We start from the raw sequence: 19628 nt of genomic DNA on the forward strand, positions 1-19628 counted from the left end.
GACCTGGCTCTCAAGAGAAGACAGGCTATGTGCACACTGCACACAAAATGAGGTGGAAACTGAGCTGCACTTCCTAACCTCCTGCCAAATGTATGACCATATTAGAGACACATATTTCCCTCAGATTACACAGACACATCAAGAATTCGAAAAAAAAACAAATCCAATTTTGATAAACCTCCATATCTATTGGGTGAAATTCCACAGTGTGGAATCACAGCAGCAATATTTGTGACCTGTTGCCACCAGAAAAGGGCAACCAGTGAAGAACAAACACCATTGTAAATACAACCCATATTTATGCTTATTTATTTTCCCTTTTGTACTTTAACCATTTGCACATCATTACAACACTGTATATATACATAATATGAAATTTGAAATGTCTTTATTCTTTTGGAACTTTTGTAAGTGTAATGTTTACAGTTAATTTTTATTGTTTTTTTAATCTATTTCACTTGCTTTGGCAATGTAAACACATGTTTCCCATGCCAATAAAGCCCTTAAATTGAAATTGAAATTATTGAGACTATTGAGACACACCCACAGAGTCTTCTCCTGTTCTCCACACCCCTGGCCACCATCTGCCGTGGAGCCCAGCCCTCCCACCGCTCTGAGCCAGGCCCTCCAACCCCTCACAGCCCTCCTACCCAGCCCTCCCACTGCTCTGAGCCCAGCCCTCCCACCGCTCTGAGCCGAGCCCTCCAACCCCTCACAGCCCAGTCCGCTCACCGCTCTGAGCCCAGCCCTCCAACCCCTCACAGCCCGGCCCTCCAACCCCTCACAGCCCAGCCCTCCAACCCCTCACAGCCCAGCCCTCCAACCCCTCACAGCCCAGCCCGCTCACCGCTCTGAGCCCAGCCCTCCAATCCCTCACAGCCCAGCCCTCCAACCCCTCACAGCCCAGCCCGCCCACCGCTCTGAGCCCAGCCCTCCAATCCCTCACAGCCCAGCCCTCCAACCCCTCACAGCCCAGCCCTCCAACCCCTCACAGCCCAGCCCGCCCACCGCTCTGAGCCCAGCTCTCCAATCCCTCACAGCCCAGCCCTCCAACCCCTCACAGCCCAGCCCGCCCACCGCTCTGAGCCCAGCCCTCCAATCCCTCACAGCCCAGCCCTCCCACAGCTCTGAGCCCAGCCCTCCCACCGCTCTGAGCCCAGCCCTCCAACCCCTCCCAGCACTCTCCTCGGTGAAGCTCAGAGGTAGCTAGTATCACCAGCATACGTTTTGCTTACTCACCATACTCTCTGTCATCTGACAGTCACAAAGATCTGCAGTGGGGCTCCCCAGTGAACATATACACTGAGTGTACAAAACATTAGGAACACCTTCTAAATATTGTGTATGTGTGCCATTCAGAGGGTGAATGGGTAAAACACCACCCAAATGACATCCAGCCAAGTTGACACAACTGTGGGAAGCATTGTATTCAACATGGGCCAGCATCCCAGTGGAACGCTTTCGACACATTGTAGAGTACATGCCCAAACAGATTGAGGCTGGGCAAAGGAGGGCAAAGGGGGGGTACAGCTTAATATTAGGAAGGTGTTCCTAATGTTTTGTACACTCAGTGTATATGTTAACTGGGGAGCCCCACTGCAGTATTCAAACTAGGCGTCAAAACAAATTTAATTTATGGGACTTGTCTATGTATTGACCCCCACGGGGTTAGGGCAGGAGAGCCGTGAGCTCCGTTGTGAAGCTTTGACAGGTAATCCTCGAATCATCCAAAAGAGACTGGATTATTGTTTTTAACTAAATCAAAACACGTAAGGCTTGTATAATAATAACAATATAATATTGTATCTTCTCAGTCAAATAATTGGATCCCTTACAACCCTTTAAGAATGAGAAGTAAAACCGAATTTCAATCATAAGGTAAATTACAGTTTATATGGGATTTATTTCAGTGATCAAAGTACTAGACTGAAACTAAGCTGACAGAAACAGCTCCACTTCAAGGCCAGTAAGGATATGGCCAGATGGTGACGTCACCACAGTGACTGACAGCTCATCGTGTGTTTCACAGAGAGAAAACAAATTACTCTACTGTAGATAGGCCTGTTACATAATGCATTTGCTGCAAGTGCTCAAAGAAAATATGGCAGGTTTTTATCATGATGATTATTTTCCCCAAAATATATATTTTTAGTAAAAATTTAATTAAAAACACTTTCTAAAACATCCTTAAAAATAATAGAAAACTACATTGAGAAATCTATATATGCACGTTATCAAAGAGTAGGATATTAAAGCTGCAATATGTAACTTTTGGGGTGACCCCACCAAATTACCATAGAAATGTGAGTTATAGATCTGTCATTCTAATTTAAAGCAAGTCTAAGAAGCTGTAGATATGTTCTGTGTGTGTTATATCTATGCTTCTCGTTCTTAAGTTTCGTTATTGCGTCTTTTACTTTCAGTTTTGTACACCAGCTTCAAACAGCTGAAAATACAATATTTTTGGTTATGGAAAATATATTTCACAGCGGTTTAGATGATTCTATACACTGTACTTGCTTGCTTTGTCCCATAAACTGTAATTAGGCGAACTATTCGAATTTTAGCAACCAGGAAATGGCGGAGTGATTTCGGTATACTGCACCTTTAATGTTTCCTTGTTCATAATGTGCCTAGTACCTAGAACAGTAGGCCAGCTACTACAGTCTCAATAACATAGATTCAACCAGAGAGGAAGAGGCGAAGAGAGGTTTCACTCTCGCCAAAGTATGTCCAAAATAAGCCCAATGCGTTCCTAAAGACTTATTTTGGACCTACAGTAAGCTTGTCGCCTGCCTTCCCTTGTTTAGGATAACGACTCCCATTGTAAGGGCGGAGACATGAGCATCTCGTCATTATATTAAGATCTCTGCTACAACGTTGAAAACAACGATATTAAGTAACAAGGTCAGCGAATGATGTCATATTTATGCAAAATCAACAGAATGCAAAATTGCGCAAATGATGTCGCTGCAGTAGCAGCACGGACCCATTTTGATAGCACAAAAGAGGAGGGCATATTCTTGATTGACGGTAGTTGGACCAGTTACATCGATGCATCATTAACGAGATTGAGGACTCCAGACCAATACAAACCATCCGTAGTATTAACACGTTTTCGTCTTTTTGGAAACGGAAAGAAATAAGCATGGAGACAGGCGATGGGAGTTTGTGAGCTGAATGTCAACGATAGATAGTAAATACAACTCTGCGTTGTCTAACTGCCATATTCAAGTATTTCAGTCACCACCAGAACGTTTGTCAGAATGCCTCGAGTCAATCTCACGTGAGATTTGCCTTTTGACTAAACGATGGTAACATTTCACATGGACAACTGTAGTTGTTATAGCTTCTGCCGAGAATAGGGTCTACACATAACCTAACTATCTACATACAATGGGCAGAGCCGATCAGCTATGCAACATTTGTTGTGCTTTGCTTTGAATCATAATGTCGCCATGGAGACGCGCTATTCACACCCTCAAGACATTCAGGTTAGTCAAAACTCTCTGGGCTAGTTGCTTTTATTTCAATTAAATGTATCCTGATCATAACCATACTTCTACCGTTTTATAACCAATATATCCCTTAATAATATCCCTTAACAGATCGATAACCCACATTTTGTTACCCAGCCATATAACAGTCCCATGATCTGACTTGTCTTCCCTGTCTTAAAATGAGCAATAATAATATCTATAGTTGCAAGCGGCGATGACCCGGGGTCCAAGCCCTTTTAAGTCCCGTTTTCGCTTGCTCAAATATTACGCCTTATTTTACAAGTCATAAAATGTGTTTCTGGTACAACACCCCTCACTGTCCAGGGATGTCTGTCAAAGATGCATGGGGTAAGGTTTGACCCTCGGCTGCCTTGGGTTGGTATGTATTACTAAGGCACTAGCCCTCTGAGCCGTGCTCACCTCATGGTTGAACAATATGGAAGAGCATACAGTGCCTAATAAAAGTATTCAGACCCCTTTACTTTTTCTACATTTTGTTACGTTACAGCCTTATTCTAAAATGGATTAATTAAAACATTCACCTCAGGAATCTACACACAATACCCCATAATGACAAAGTGAATTTTTTTGTTGTTGAAATTTTAGCAAATGTATTAAAAACAGAAATACCTTATTTACATAAGTATTCAGACCCTTTGCTATGAGACTTGAAATTGAGCTCAGGTGCATCCTGCTTCCATTGGTCATCCTTGAGATGTTTCTACAATTTGATTGGAGTCCACCTGTGGTAAATTCAATTGATTGGACATGATTTGGAAAGGCACACACCTGTCTATATAAGGTCCCACAGTTGACAGTGCATGTCAGAGCAAAAGCCAAGCCGTGATGTTGAAGGAATTGTCCGTAGAGCACCGAAACAGGATTGTGTCGATGCACAGAATTGGGGAAGGGTACCAAACAATGTCTGCAGCGTTGAAGGTCCCCAAGAACTCAGTGGCCTCCATCATTCTGAAATGGAAAAGGTTTGGAACCACCAAGACTCTTCCTAGAGCTGGCAGCCCGGCCAAACTGAGCAATTAGGGGAGAAGAGCTATGGTCAGGGAGGTGACCAAGAACCCAATGGTCACTCTGACAAAACTCTAGACTTCCTCTGTGGAGATGGGTGAACCATCAGGACCTCAGACTGGGGTGAAGGTTCACCTTCCAACAGGACAATGACCCTAAGCACACAGCCAAGACATCGCAGGAGTGGCTTCGGGACAAGTCTCTGAATGTCCTTGAGTCGCCCAGCCAGAGCCCGGACTTGAACCCGATTGACCATCTCTGGAATGACCTGAAAATAGCTGTGCAGCAACGCTCCCCATCCAACCTGACAGAGCTTGAGGGGATCTGCAGAGAAAAATGGGAGAAACTCCCCTAATACAGGTGTGCCAAGCTTGTAGCGTCATACCCAAGAAGACTCAAGGCTGTAATCACTGCCAAAGGTTATTCAACAAAGTACAGAGGAAAGGGTCTGAATAATTATGTAAATGTGATATTTATTTAGAGGGGGGGAATTTAATCCATTTCATAATATGGCTGTAACGTAACAAAATGTGGAAAAAGTCAAGGGGTCTGAATACTTTCAGAATGCCCTGTATGTGGATCAATTGCAGGTTCCAGTGTTTCACAAATCATATAACATTCCATTTAGCAGGTCGCTTTCATCCAAAGCCACCTAGTCATGCTTGCATACATTCTTTACACTTGGGTGGTCGTGAGAATCGAACCCACTATTTTGCCAGCGCCATGCTCTACCAACTGAGCTACAGAGAACCACCATGTGGGTAGTGGACAACTGCACACTTCAGGGAAAAAGTGCAGAGTATTGACATGCCTGCAAGGGCTCCAACCCTCCGATAGCACAAATACACTGAGTGGACAAAACATTAAGAACACCTTCCTAGTATTGAGTTGCACCCATCCTTTTGCCCTCAGAACAGCCTCAATTTATCGGGGAATGGACTCTACAAGGTGTTGAAAGCGTTCCACAGGGATGCTGGGCCATGTTGACTCCCATGCTTCTCACAGTTGTGTCAATTTGGCTGGATGTCCGTTGGGTGGTGGACCATTCTTGATACACACGGTAAACCGTTGAGTGTGAAAAACCCAACAGCATTGCAGTTCTTGACACAAACCTGTGCGCCTGGCACCTACTACCATACCCCGTTCAAAGGCACTTCATTATTTTGTCTTGCCCATTCACCCTCTGAATGGCACATACACAATCCATTTCTCAATTGTCTCAAGACTTAAACGTCCTTTTTTAACCTGTCTCCTCCCCGTCATCTACACTGATTAAAGTGGATTTAACAAGTGACATCAATAAGGGATCATAGCTTTCACCTGGATTCACCTGGTCAGTCTACGTCATGGAAAGAACTGGTGTTCTTAATGTTTTCTGCACTCAATGTAGATGTGTATTTAGCCCAACATTAGATATCTGTAATGTATTGAACTGTACTGTACTGAACTGAACTGTACTGAACTGTAATGTACTGAACTGTACTGAACTGAACTGTACTGTAATGTACTGTACTGTACTGAACTGTAATGTACTGAACTGTACTGTAATGTACTGTACTGTACTGAACTAAACTTTACTGAACTGTAATGTAATGAACTGTACTGAACTGTACTGAACTGTATTGAACTGTATTGAACTGTTTTGAACTGTAATGTACTGAACTGAACTGTAATGTACTGAACTGTAATGTACTGTACTGAACTGTAATGTACTGAACTGTATTGTACTGAACTGAACTGTACTGAACTGCACTGAACTGTAATGTACTGCACTGAACTGTACTGAACTGTACTGAACTGAACTGTAATGTACTGCACTGCACTGAACTGTACTGAACTGTACTGTACTGAACTGTACTGAACTGTAATGTACTGAACTGTATTGTACTGAACTGAACTGTACTGAACTGAACTGTAATGTACTGCACTGAACTGTACTGAACTGTACTGTACTGAACTGAACTGTAATGTACTGTGCTGAATTGTACTGTAATGTAATGTACTGAACTGAACTGAACTGTACTGAACTGAACTGTAATGTACTGTGCTGAATTGTACTGTAATGTAATGTACTGTACTGAACTGAACTGTAATGTACTGAACTGAACTGTAATGTACTGTGCTGAATTGTACTGTAATGTACTGAACTGAACTGTACTGTACTGAACTGAACTGTAATGTACTGAACTGAACTGTAATGTACTGTGCTGAAATGAACGGTAATGTACTGTGCTGAATTGTACTGTAATGTAATGTACTGAACTGAACCGGTCACAACCTGTAGACTTGTTTACGTGCTGCTGTGCGGTTTGTTGCTAACCTTACTTCGCTACCTGCCAACTTACGCTTTTTACTTTTTAATTACCGTTTTATATATATTTTTTCTTCCCTCGCTCGACTTTTCATTCAACTTTTTCCCCCCGGACGCTTTATCTGGACGTGGTTCGTCAGGACCTCCACCAGCCGAAGCTAAGTAGTAACATTAACACGCGCCTTCTAATTGCAGTCGCTGTACTCATAATATACAGGAGAACGATCGCATTACGGCGAGGATAGCTGTGCTGCAAGCTCAGCTTCAGACGCAATCATTAGGCATGGGTAATGTAAGTGTAGGAAAGGATGAAACAGCGTCTGTGCCACCAGTAAGTACAGATAGCAGTATAAATCCCCTCGCACAGTCCCCGTAGCCGGACAACTTTCTCATGGCTTCTGGAAGGAAATGCTGTAGGAATGCTCAACCGGTGTCGCTCATTCAGCCGACAGAAACTTTCAACTGGTTCTCCCCATTAAGCAACGGATCGGAGTCAGAGGCCGAGCCTTCTCTGGTCTCTCCTCCTTCCGTTATGGGGTCTGAGACACCGAAGCCTCCCACCATTAGCTCTGACAAATTGAACACCCTAGTCATTGGCAACTCCATTACCCGCAGTATTAGACTTAAAATGAATCATCCAGCAATAATACACTGTTTACCAGGGGGCAGGACTACCGACGTTAAGGATAATCTGAAGATGGTGCTGGCTAAGGCTTAAACTGGTGAGTGTAGAGGGTATAGGGATATTGTTATCCACGTCGGCACCAGCTATGTTAGGATGAAACAGTCAGAGGTCACCAAGCGCAACATAGCTTCAGCGTGTAAATCAGCTACAAAGATGTGTCGGCATCGAGTAATTGTCTCTGGCCCCCTCCCAGTTAGGGGGAGTGATGAGCTCTACAGCAGAGTCTCACAACTCAATCGCTGGTTGAAAACTGTTTTCTGCCCCTGCCAAAAGATAGAATTTGTAGATAATTGTCCCTCTTTCTGGGACTCACCCACAAACAGGACCAAGCCTGAGGAGTGACGGACTCCATCCTAGCTGGAGGGGTGCTCTCATCTTATCTACCAACATAAACAGGGCTCTAACTCCCCTAGGTCCACAATGAGATAGGGTGCAGGCCAGCTTAGTGGAGTCTGCCACTAGCACAGTCAGTGTAGTCAGCTCAGCTATTCCCATTGAGACCGTGTCTGTGCCTCGATCTAGGTTGGGCAAAACTAAACATGGCGGTGTTTGCCTTAGCAATCTCACCTCCTCCATTCCTGTCATTATTGAAAGAGATTGTGATACCTCACATCTCAAAATAGGGCTACTTAGTGTTAGATCCCTCACTTCCATGGCAGTTATAGGCAATGAACTGATCATATCCTTGATGTGATTGGCCTGACTGAAACATTTCATCTTTTGAGCTTTTAGTCATGAAATCAATGCAGCCTACTCAATCATTTGTTTACAGGCATCCTGGGCCATATACAGCGTTCCTCACTGAACTCCCTGAATTCCTATCGGACCTTGTAGTCATAGCAGATAATATTCACATTTTTGGTAACTTTAAAATTCACATGGAAAAGTCCACAGACCCACTTCAAAAGGCTTTCGGAGCCATCATTGACTCAGTGTGTTTTGTCCAACATGTCTCCGGACCTACTCACTACCACAGTCATACTCTGGACCTAGTTTTGTCCCGTGGAATAAATGTTGTGGATCTTAATGTTTTTCCTCATAATCCTGGACTATCGGACCACCATTTGATTACATTTGCAATCTCAACAAATAATCTGCTCAGACCCCAACCAAGGATCATCAAAAGCCGTGCTATAAATTCTCGGACAACACAAAGATTCCTAGATGCCCTTCCAGACTCCCTGCACCTACCGAAGGACGTCAGAGTACAACAATCAGTTAACTACCTAACTGAGGAACTCAATTTAGCCTTGCGTAAATCTCTAGATGCAGTCACACCCCTAAAAACTAAAAACAAACTTGGAAGCTTGGAAAGACAGTACCGTGCAGTATCACAGAGCCCTCACTGCTGCTCGATCATCCTATTTTTCAACTTAATTGAGGAAAATAAGAACAATCCTAAATTTAGTTTTGATACTGTCGCAAAGCTAACTAAAAAGCAGCATTCCCCAAGAGAGGATGGCTTTCAGTTCAGCAGTGATAAATTCATGAACTTCTTTGACGAAAAGATCATGATCATTAGAAAGCAAATTACGGACTCCTCTTTAAATCTGCGTATTTCTCCAAAGCTCAGTTGTTTTGAGTCTGCACAACACTGCCAGGACCTAGGATCAAGGGAGACACTCAAGTTTTGTAGTACTATATCTTTTGACACATTGATGAAAATAGTCAAGGCCTCTAAACATTCAAGCTGCATACTGGACCTTATTCTGACTAAACTACTGAAAGAGCTGCTTCCTGTGCTTGGCCCTCCTATGTTGAACATGATAAACCTATCCACCGAATGTGTACCAAACTCACTAAAATTGGCAGTAATAAAGCCTCTCTTGAAAAAGCCAACCTTGACCCAGAAAATATAAAAAACTATTGGCCTCTATCGAATCTAACATTCCTCTCAAAAAAAAAATGGAAAAAGCTGTTGCGCAGCAACTCACTGCCTTCCTGTAAACATACAATGTGTACGAAACGCTTCGGTTTGGTTTTAGACCACATCATAGCACTGAGACTGCACTTGTGAAGGCGGTAAATGACCTTTTAATGGCGTCAGACCGAGGCTTTGTATCTGTCCTTGTGCTCCTGGACCTTAGCGCTGCGTTTGATACCATCGATCAACACGTTCTTTTGAAGAGGTTGGAAACCCAAATTGATCCACACGGACAAGTTCTGGCCTGGTTTAGATCTTATCTGTTGGAAAGATATCAGTTTGTCTCTGTAGATGGTTTGTCCTCTGACAAATCAACTGTAAATTTCGGTATTCCTCAAGGTTCCGTTTTAGGACCACTATTGTTTTCACTATATATTTTACCTCTTGGTGATGTCATTCGGAAACATAATGTTAACTTCCACTGCTATGTGGACGACACACAGCTGTACATTTCGATGAAACATGGTGAAGCCCCAAAATTGCCCTCCCTGGAAGCCCGTGTTTCAGACATAAGGAAGTGGATGGCGGAAAATGTTCTACTTTTTAACTCGGACAAAACAGAGATGCTACTTCTATGTCCCAAGAAACAAAGATCTTCTGTTGAATCTGACAATTAATCTTGATGGTTGTACAGTCGTCTCAAATAAAACTGAAGGACCTCGGCGTTACTCTGGACCCTGATCTCTCTTTTGACAAACATATCAAGACTTTTTCAAGGACAGCTTTTTACCATCTATTTTACATTGCAAAAATCTGAAACTTTCTGTCCAAACATGATGCAGAAAAATGTATCCATGCTTTTGTCACTACTAGATTAGACTACTGCAATGTTCTACTTTCCGGCTACCCGGATAAAGCACTAAATAAACTTAAATTAGTGCTAAACACGGCTGATAGAATCTTGACTAGAACCGAAATCATATTACTCCAGTGCTAGCCTCCCTCTGATTTCAAGGTTTTACTGCTAACCTACAAAGCATTACATGGGCTTTCTCCTACCTATCTTTCCCGATTTGGTCCTGCCGTACATACGTACCTACACGTACGCTATGGTCACAAGACGCAGGCCTCTTTACTGTCCCTATAATTTCTAAGCAAACAGCTGGAGGCAGGGCTTTCTCCTATAGAACTCAATTTTTATGGAATGGTCTGCCTATCCATGTGAGAGACGTAGACTCGGTCTCGACCTTTACTGAGACTCATCTCTTCAGTCGATCCTATGATTGAGTGTAGTCTGGCCCAGGAGTGTGAAGGTGAACGGAAAGGCACTGGAGCAACGAACCACCCTTGCTGTCTCTGCCTGGCCGGTTCCCCCCTCTCCACTGGGATTCTCTGCCTCAAACCCTATTACAGGGGCTGAGTCACTGGCTTACTGGTGCTCTTACATGCCGTCCCTAGAAGGGGTGCGTCACTTGAGTGGGTTGAGTCACTGACGTGATCTTCCTGTCCGGTTTGGCAACCCCCTAGGGTTCGTGCAGTGGGGGAGATCTTCGTGGGCTATACTCGGCCTTGTCTCAGGATAGTAGGTTGGTGGTTGAAGGTATCTCTCTAGTGGTGTGGGGGCTGTGCTTTGGCAGAGTGGGTGGGATTATATCCTGCTTGTTTGTCCCTGTCCGTGGGTATTGTCGGACGGTGCCACAATGTCTCCCGACCCCTCCTGTCTCAGCCTCCAGTATTTATGCTGCAATAGTTTATGTGTCGGGGGGCTAGGGTCAGTCTGTTATATCTAGAGTATTTCTCCTGTCGTATCCGGTGTCCTGTGTGAATTTAAGTATGTTCTCTCTAATTCTCTCTCTTCTTCTCTTCTCTCTCTCTTTCTTTCCTTCTTTCTCTCGGAGGACCTGAGCCCTAGGACCATGCCTCAGGACTACCTGGCCTGATGACTCCTTGCTGTCCCCAGTCCACCTGGCCGTGCTGCTGCTCCAGTTTCAACTGTTCTGCCTGCGGCTATGGAACCCTGACCTGTTCACCGGACGTGCTACCTGTCCCAGACCTGCTGTTTTCAACTCTCTAGAGACAGCAGGAGTGGTAGAGAAACTCTGAATGATCGGCTATGAAAAGCCAACTGACGTTTACTCCTGAGGTGCTGACCTGTTGCACCCTCTACAACCACTGTGATTATTATTATTTGACCCTGCTGGTCATCTATGAACATTTGAACATCTTGGCCATGTTCTGTTATAATCTCCACCCGGCACAGCCAGAAGAGGACTGGCCACCCCTCATAGCCTGGTTCCTCTCTAGGTTTCTTCCTAGGTTCCAGCCTTTCTAGGGAGTTTTTCCTAGCCACCGTGCATCTACACCTGCATTGCTTGCTGTTTGGGATTTTAGGCTGGGTTTCTGTACAGCACTTTGTGACATCAGCTGATGTAAGAAGGGCTTTATAAATACATTTGATTGAACTGTACTGTAATGTACTGAACTGTACTGTACTGTAATGTACTGAACTGTAATGTAATGCGCTGAACTGTAATGCGCTGTACTTTAATGTACTGAACTGAACTGTACTGTAATGTACTGAACTGAACTGTAATGTACTGAACTGTAATGTACTGAACTGAACTGTAATGTACTGAACTATAATGTACTGAACTGAACTGTAATGTACTGAACTGTACTGTAATGTACTGAACTGTACTGTGTTGTACTGTACTTTACTGTACTGAATCTACTGTATTGTACTGTACTTTACTGTAATGTACTATACTAGACTACTGTACTGAACTATACTGTGCTATACTAGACTGTACTGTACTTTACTGTAATGTACTATACTAGACTACTGTACTGAACTATACTGTGCTATACTATACTACTGTACTGAACTATACTGTATATACTAGACTGTACTGTACTGAACTATACTGTACTATACTAGACTACTGTACTGAACTATACTGTACTATACTAGAGTACTGTACTGAACTATACTGTAATATAATAGACTACTGTACTGAACTATACTGTACTATACTAGACTACTGTGCTGAACTATACTGTACTATACTAGACTACTGTACTGAACTATACTGTGTTGCAATGTACTGAACATAATTGTAGTGTACCACACTGTACTATACTGTACTGAATCTACTGTATTGTACTGTACTTTACTGTAATGTACTATACTAGACTGTACTGTACAGAACTATACTGTGCTATACTAGACTGTACTGTACAGAACTATACTGTACTATACTAGACTACTGTACTGAACTATACGGTGCTATACTGTACTGTACTGAAATATACTGTGCTATACTGTGCTGTACTAAACTATACTGTGCTATACTAGACTACTGTACTGAAATACACTGTGCTATACTGTACTGAAATATACTATACTAGACTGTACTGTACTGAACTATATTGTACTATACTAGACTACTGTACTGAACTATACTGTACTATACTAGACTGTATTGTACGGAACTATACTGTACTATACTATTTTTACCCGTTTAACCTGGTCTTGGTCAGGAAATGGTCTCGATCCACTGGTCCTTGCACTGGGTCTTAAAAGCTCTTGGTCTGGATTTAAAGGCTTCTGGTCCTGACTTCATCTCTGGTACTCTCACCAATCGTATACTTTTGAATCCATGTGGGTAGTGGACCAGTGCAGACTTCAGGAAACATTGTAGAGTATTGAGATGCATGGCCAGCAGGGTCTTCCCTCATGGCCTTCCCTCATGGCCTTTCCTCAGGGCCTTTCCTCAGGGCCTTCCCTCATGGCCTTTCCTCAGGGCCTTCCCTCAGGGCCTTCCCTCAGGGCCTTCCCTCATGGCCTTCCCTCAGGGCCTTCCCTCATGGCCTTCTCTCATGGCCCCTCAGGGCCTTCCCTCATGGCCCCTCAGGGCCTTCCCTCATGGCCTTTCCTCATGGCCTTCCCTCATGGCCTTCCCTCATGGCCTTCCCTCATGGCCCCTCAGGGCCTTCCCTCAGGGCCTTCCCTCATGGCCTTAGTCTTTCCTCAGGGCCTTCCCTCCAAGACTGACTTGAATTGTCAGGCCCGACCTCACTCAACTTCATTGGCTCACAGCGGCCATGATGTTTACGATATCAACTGCTTTTGAAGATCTTAGTCTTGAGATGCTGTACACCAAGTTTCTGAGAAATCGGTATAGTGGTGTCCGAGTCCACGATCGTCAGCCTGATAAACTCTATGTGAAGGAGATGTGTCGCGCTGCATGAGGCAAATGGTTGTCACACCAGATACTGACTGGTTTTCTGATCTACGCCCCTACCTTTTTAAAAAAGGTATCTGTGACCAACAGATGCATATCTGTATTCCCAGTCATGTGAAATGGCCTAATGACTGATTTCCCTACATGAACTTGAACTCATGAAAATCTTAGAAATTGTTCCATGTAGCGTTTTATTTTTTTGAGCAGTGTATATATATATCGCACTTTTCAAGCACCCAGTCGCTTGACAATTGTATAAATGTCTTCAGCAGAGCATCTCCATCAGCGAGGGGCCTGTGTATCCCGACCAGAGCGGTATGCGATGCTGAGACCATCTTTGCCCTGTCGTCGGGCCACGGCAGGTGTGGGGTGGCGGTGGTCCGTGTCAGTGGTCCTGCCTCCTCCATGGTCCTGAGCAACATGGCAGGTCTGACCCAGGCTCTACCCCCTCCTCGTACCGCTCTGCTACGGAGGATCACTGACCCCCAGTCCAAAGAGTTGCTGGACCGAGGACTGGTCCTCTGGTTCAAAGGTCAGATCAGTCCTAGAGGACATCTCACAGTTATTATTGGGGAAACCCACAATGCATTTTGATTTAAAAAATATATATATATAAGCATCTCATAGTAGCTGTTCTTGTTTGTCTTATTCAATGTTGTTGTCACTGTTGTTGTGCTTTCTTGTCAGGTCCCCACAGCTTCACAGGGGAAGACAGTGCAGAGTTTCATATTCACGGAGGTCCTGCAGTCATCACAGCTGTCTTACAAGCCCTAGGTAAACACACAGTCGTATGATGAGAGATAAGAGATATGGAACTAGGTTAGAGCACAGTCATTTGTAGAGAGATATGACTGGTCTGATTGAGTGTGATGTCCAGAGTGTATCTGCTGATGCTCCAGATACTCAACTAGTCTAAAGAAGGACAGTTTTATTGCTTCTTTAATCAAAACAACAATTTTCAGCTGTGCTAAGATAATTGCAAAAGGTTTTTCTAATGATCAATTAGCTTTTTAAAATGATAAACTTGGATTAGCTAACACAACGTACCTTTGGAACACAGGAGTGATGGTTGCTGATAATGGGCCTCTGTACGCCTATGTAGATATTCCATTAAAAATCTGCCATTTCCAGCTACAATAGTCATTTACAACATGAACAATGTCTACACTGTATTTCTGATCCATTTGATGTTATTTTAATGTACAAAAAAATTGCTTTTCTTTCAAAAACAAGGACATTTCTAAGTGACCCCAAACTTTTGAACGATAGTGTGTGTATATATATATATATATATATATATATATATATATATATATATATATATATATATATATATATACACACTGCTTAAAAAAATAAAGGGAACACTAAAATAACACATCCTAGATCTGAATGAATGAAATATTCTTATTAAATACTTTTTTCTTTACATAGTTGAATGTGCTGACAACAAAATCACACAAAAATGATCAATGGAAATCAAATTTATCAACCCATGGAGGTCTGGATTTGGAGTCACACTCAAAATTAAAGTGGAAAACCACACTACAGGCTGATACAACTTTGCTGTAATGTCCTTAAAACAAGTCAAAATGAGGCTCAGTAGTGTGTGTGGCCTCCACGTGCCTGTATAACCTGCCTACAATGCCTATGACCTCCTGATGAGGTGGCGGATGGTCTCCTGAGGGATCTCCTCCCAGACCTGGACTAAAACATCCGCCAACTCCTGGACAGTCTGTTGTGCAATATGGCATTGGTGGATGGAGCGAGACATGATGTCCCAGATGTGCTCAATTGGATTCAGGTCTGGGGAACGGGCGGGCCAGTCCATAGCATCAATGCCTTCCTCTTGCAGGAACTGCTGACACACTCCAGCCACATGAGGTCTAGCATTGTCTTGCATTAGGAGGAAACCAGGGCCAACCGCACCAGCATATGGTCTCACAAGGGGTCTGAGGATCTCATCTCGGTACCTAATGGCAGTCAGGCTACCTCTGGCGAGCACATGGAGGGCTGTGCGGCCCCCCCAAAGAAATGCCACCCCACACCATGACTGACCCACCGCCAAACCGGTCATGCTGGAGGATGTTGCAGGCAGCAGAACGTTCTCCACGGCGTCTCCAGACTCTGTCACATGTGCTCATGTGCTCAGTGTGAACCTGCTTTCATCTGTGAAGAGCACAGGGCGCCAGTGGCGAATTTGCCAATCCTGGTGTTCTATGGCAAATGCCAAATGTCCTGCACGATGTTGGGATGTAAGCACAACTCCCACCTGTGAACGTCGGGCTCTCATACCACCCTCATGGAGTCTGTTTCTGACCGTTTGAGCAGACACATGCACATTTGTGGCCTGCTGGAGGTCATTTTGCAGGGCTCTGGCAGTGCTCCTCCTGATCCTCCTTGCACAAAGTCGGAGGTAGCGGTCCTGCTGCTGGGTTGTTGCCCTCCTACGGCCTCCTCCACGTCTCCTGATGTACTGGCCTGTCTCCTGGTAGCGCCTTCATGCTCTGGACACTACGCTGACAGACACAGCAAACCTTCTTGCCACAGCTCGCATTGATGTGCCATCCTGGATGAGCTGCACTACCTGAGCCACTTGTGTGGGTTGTAGACTCCGTCTCATGCTACCACTAGAGTGAGAGCACCGCCAGCATTCAAAAGTGACCAAAACATCAGCCAGGAAGCATAGGAACTGAGAAGTGGTCTGTGGTCACCACCTGCAGAATCACTCTTTTTTTGGGGGTGTCTTGCTAATTGCCTATAATTTCCACCTTTTGTCTATTCCATTTGCACAACAGCATGTGAAATTTATTGTCAATCAGTGTTGCTTCCTAAGTGGACAGTTTGATTTCACAGAAGTGTGATTGACTTGGAGTTACATTGTGTTGTTTAAGTGTTCCCTTTATTTTTTTGAGCAGTGTATATATGTAGTACTAGGCTAGAGGCTAGAGGAGATAAGTGTTCTTGTAGCTGTTTCATCTGGGTGTCTGCGTTGCTTTACTTCCTGCAAACACTTTCCTTGAACTCGAGAGCAATGCAGAACTGTTGTCAGCCTCCTTGCAATGTTCCTGTTTGGCTGCTAGGGGGCAGTGTTATATAAATGAATGTAAACTGTGCAGTGTCTCAGATTTGCATCTTCTCAGAACAGCCAGTCAACAACACATAAAGCTGATGATTATTTAATCCTGGTGTCTCCTGTAGTTATCAGCATTGTTCTTCTTTATTAACGCTGTAGTAGTACAACAGTCAACTGTCTCTGGACATCTCAGCCGTCTCTGGAGCGTGTAAGGATCAGGCCACCATATTGACAACCAATAAATTAAGTTCTGTAAAGGTTCGAACAAAAACACCTTACCTCGTTGCCAGTGTTGTTTTTGCCACTCACAGTGACCCCAGAATGACCCTTCAACTCTGAACCTCTGACCCTATGCCTTCATGAGCCCAGAGCCGGTTAGGGGGTTTGTCTCTTTCTGGCAGTGTGTGCATTTCTCAGGACGACAAGGAGACAAGCACCCAGCGGACACATAACATTAAATACGCCTACAAATATACACTGAGCACGGTCACATGCACACAATAATGTGTTAAATGTGGATAATCAGATGAATATAATAGTTTGATTAAAACTTTTACATACTTTGCAAGAAGAATGATTTCCCTAATAATCCTGATGGTACTCTGATAAATGCAGAAATCAGGCTACCTGATGGTACTCTGATACATGCAGAAATCAGGCTACCTTTTGGTACTCTGATAAATGCAGAAATCAGGCTACCCGTTGGTACTCTGATAAATGCAGAAATCAGGCTACCCGTTGGTACTCTGATAAATACAGAAATCAGGCTACCTTTTGGTACTCTGATAAATGCAGAAATCAGGCTACCCGGTGGTACTCTGATAAATACAGAAATCAGGCGACCCGGTGGTACTCTGATAAATGCAGAAATCAGGCTACCCGATGGTACTCTGATAAATGCAGAAATCAGGCTACCTGATGGTACTCTGATAAATACAGAAATCAGGCTACCCGGTGGTACTCTGATAAATACAGAAATCAGGCTACCCGATGGTACTCTGATAAATGCAGAAATCAGGCTACCCGATGGTACTCTGATAAATGCAGAAATCAGGCTACCTGATGGTACTCTAATAAATGCAGAAATCAGGCTACCCGATGATACTCTGATAAATACAGAAATCAGGCTACCCGGTGGTACTCTGATAAATACAGAAATCAGGCTACCCGGTGGTACTCTGATAAATACAGAAATCAGGCTACCCGATGATACTCTGATAAATACAGAAATCAGGCTACCCGATGATACTCTGATAAATACAGAAATCAGGCTACCCGGTGGTACTCTGATAAATGCAGAAATCAGGCTACCCGATGGTACTCTGATAAATACAGAAAACCGTCAATCAAAATAAACGTTCTAACACAGTGACCATGTTATTTTTGGGAAGCAGATCTGAGTTCAGATAAATAAAGTTTGTACGTGAAAACTACTTCTAAGACGCATAAAAGTAGGTGTTCCAAACTAACTTCACTCGCTCTGAAGAGGGAGGTTCGCTCGGCTGGTGCTGGCTCATGTGCAGATCAAATACACCGCTGGAACACTGGTTAAACCATGTACGTTTCATTTGAAAGATGGCTCAGAAAACCAGGTGTTTTAATCAGCGTATGCTTACTTTGATTATGACCTTACGCCGATTAAGATAAGCAGAGTAAGGTGTTTACATGACTAATGCCATACTCGGCCTACTGCCATAATCAGTTTAATATTGATTTATTACTGTCTATGTAAAATTACCCACTGATTGTACAAAACATTAAGGACACCTTCTCTTTCCATGACGTGTAGACCGACCAGGTGAATCCAGGTGAAAGCTGTGATCCCTTATTGATGTCGCTTGTTAAATCCACTTCAATCAGTGTAGATGAAGGGGAGGAGACAGGTTAAATAAGGATTTTTGCCTCCCGGGTGGCGCAGTGGTCTAGGGCACTGCATCGCAGTGCTAACTGCGCCACCAGAGTCTCTGGGTTCGCGCCCAGGCTCTGTCGCAGCCGGCCGCGACCGGGAGGTCCGTGGGGCGACGCACAATTGGGCTAGCGTCGTCCGGGTTAGGGTGGGTTTGGCCGGTAGGGATATCCTTGTCTCATCGCGCTCCAGCGACTCCTGTGGCGGGCCGGGCGCAGTGCGCGCTAACCAAGGGGGCCAGGTGCACGGTGTTTCCTCCGACACATTGGTGCGGCTGGCTTCCGGGTTGGAGGCGCGCTGTGTTGAAGAAGCAGTGCGGCTAGGTTGGGTTGTGCTTCGGAGGACGCATGGCTTTCGACCTTCGTCTCTCCCGAGCCCGTACGGGAGTTGTAGCGATGAGACAAGATAGTAATTACTAGCGATTGGATACTACGAAAATTGGGGAGAAAAGGGGATAAAATTTATAAAAAATAAAAAAAAACATAAAAAAAGGATTTTTGAGCTTTGAGACAATTGATACATGTGTTGTGTATGTGTGCCGTTCAGAGGGTGGAGGGGCAAGACAAAATATTTAAGTGCCTTTGAACGGGGTGTGGTAGAAGGTGCCAGGCGCCATCAGTTTGTGTCAAGAACGGCAACGCTCCAAGGTTTCCCATGTGTCTCAAGAATGGTCCTCCACCCAAAGCACATCCAGCCAACTTGACACGACTGTGGGAAGCATTGGAGTCCACATGGGCGAGCATCCATGTGGAACGTTTTCGACACCTTGTAGAGTCCATGCGCTGACGAACTGAGGCTGTTCTGAGGGCAAAATTAGAGGGGGGTGCAACTAAATATTAGGATTGTGTTCTTAATGATTTGTCCACTGTGTATTTAGGTAGTGTATATTTAGCTGTGAATTGATTTAAACCGTTTGTTGTTCTCTGCCGTCGCAAATGACTACATATACACTACCGTATCAAACATTTGGACACACCAACTCATTCAAGGGTTTCTTTATTTTTACTATTTTCTAC

At 44.1% G+C, this 19628-nt stretch overlaps 1 protein-coding gene across 6 annotated transcripts in view; it reads left to right on the forward strand.

The window, feature by feature from the left end:
- Nucleotides 1–3013: 3013 nt before the first annotated feature.
- gtpbp3 (GTP binding protein 3, mitochondrial) overlaps nucleotides 3014–19628 on the forward strand; it is a 42447-nt gene continuing 25832 nt past the window's right edge. For 3 of the 6 annotated variants that reach the window (XR_008761898.1, XR_008761899.1, XM_055943736.1), the window contains exons 1-3: nucleotides 3033–3494; nucleotides 13900–14162; nucleotides 14318–14404. Coding sequence is in view for 4 of the 6 variants with exons in the window: in XM_055943736.1 (XP_055799711.1) it covers nucleotides 3451–3494; nucleotides 13900–14162; nucleotides 14318–14404 (394 nt within the window). In the remaining 2 variants the exon portion in view is untranslated. Of the gene's footprint in view, nucleotides 3495–13899; nucleotides 14163–14317; nucleotides 14405–19628 lie in introns of all 6 variants that reach the window. The other 3 variants (XM_055943740.1, XM_055943739.1, XM_055943738.1) reach the window with 3 other exon arrangements.

The sequence above is a fragment of the Salvelinus fontinalis genome, chromosome 14 (genome assembly GCF_029448725.1).
Source record: "Salvelinus fontinalis isolate EN_2023a chromosome 14, ASM2944872v1, whole genome shotgun sequence".
In the NCBI taxonomy this organism is placed as follows: Eukaryota; Metazoa; Chordata; class Actinopteri; order Salmoniformes; family Salmonidae; genus Salvelinus; species Salvelinus fontinalis.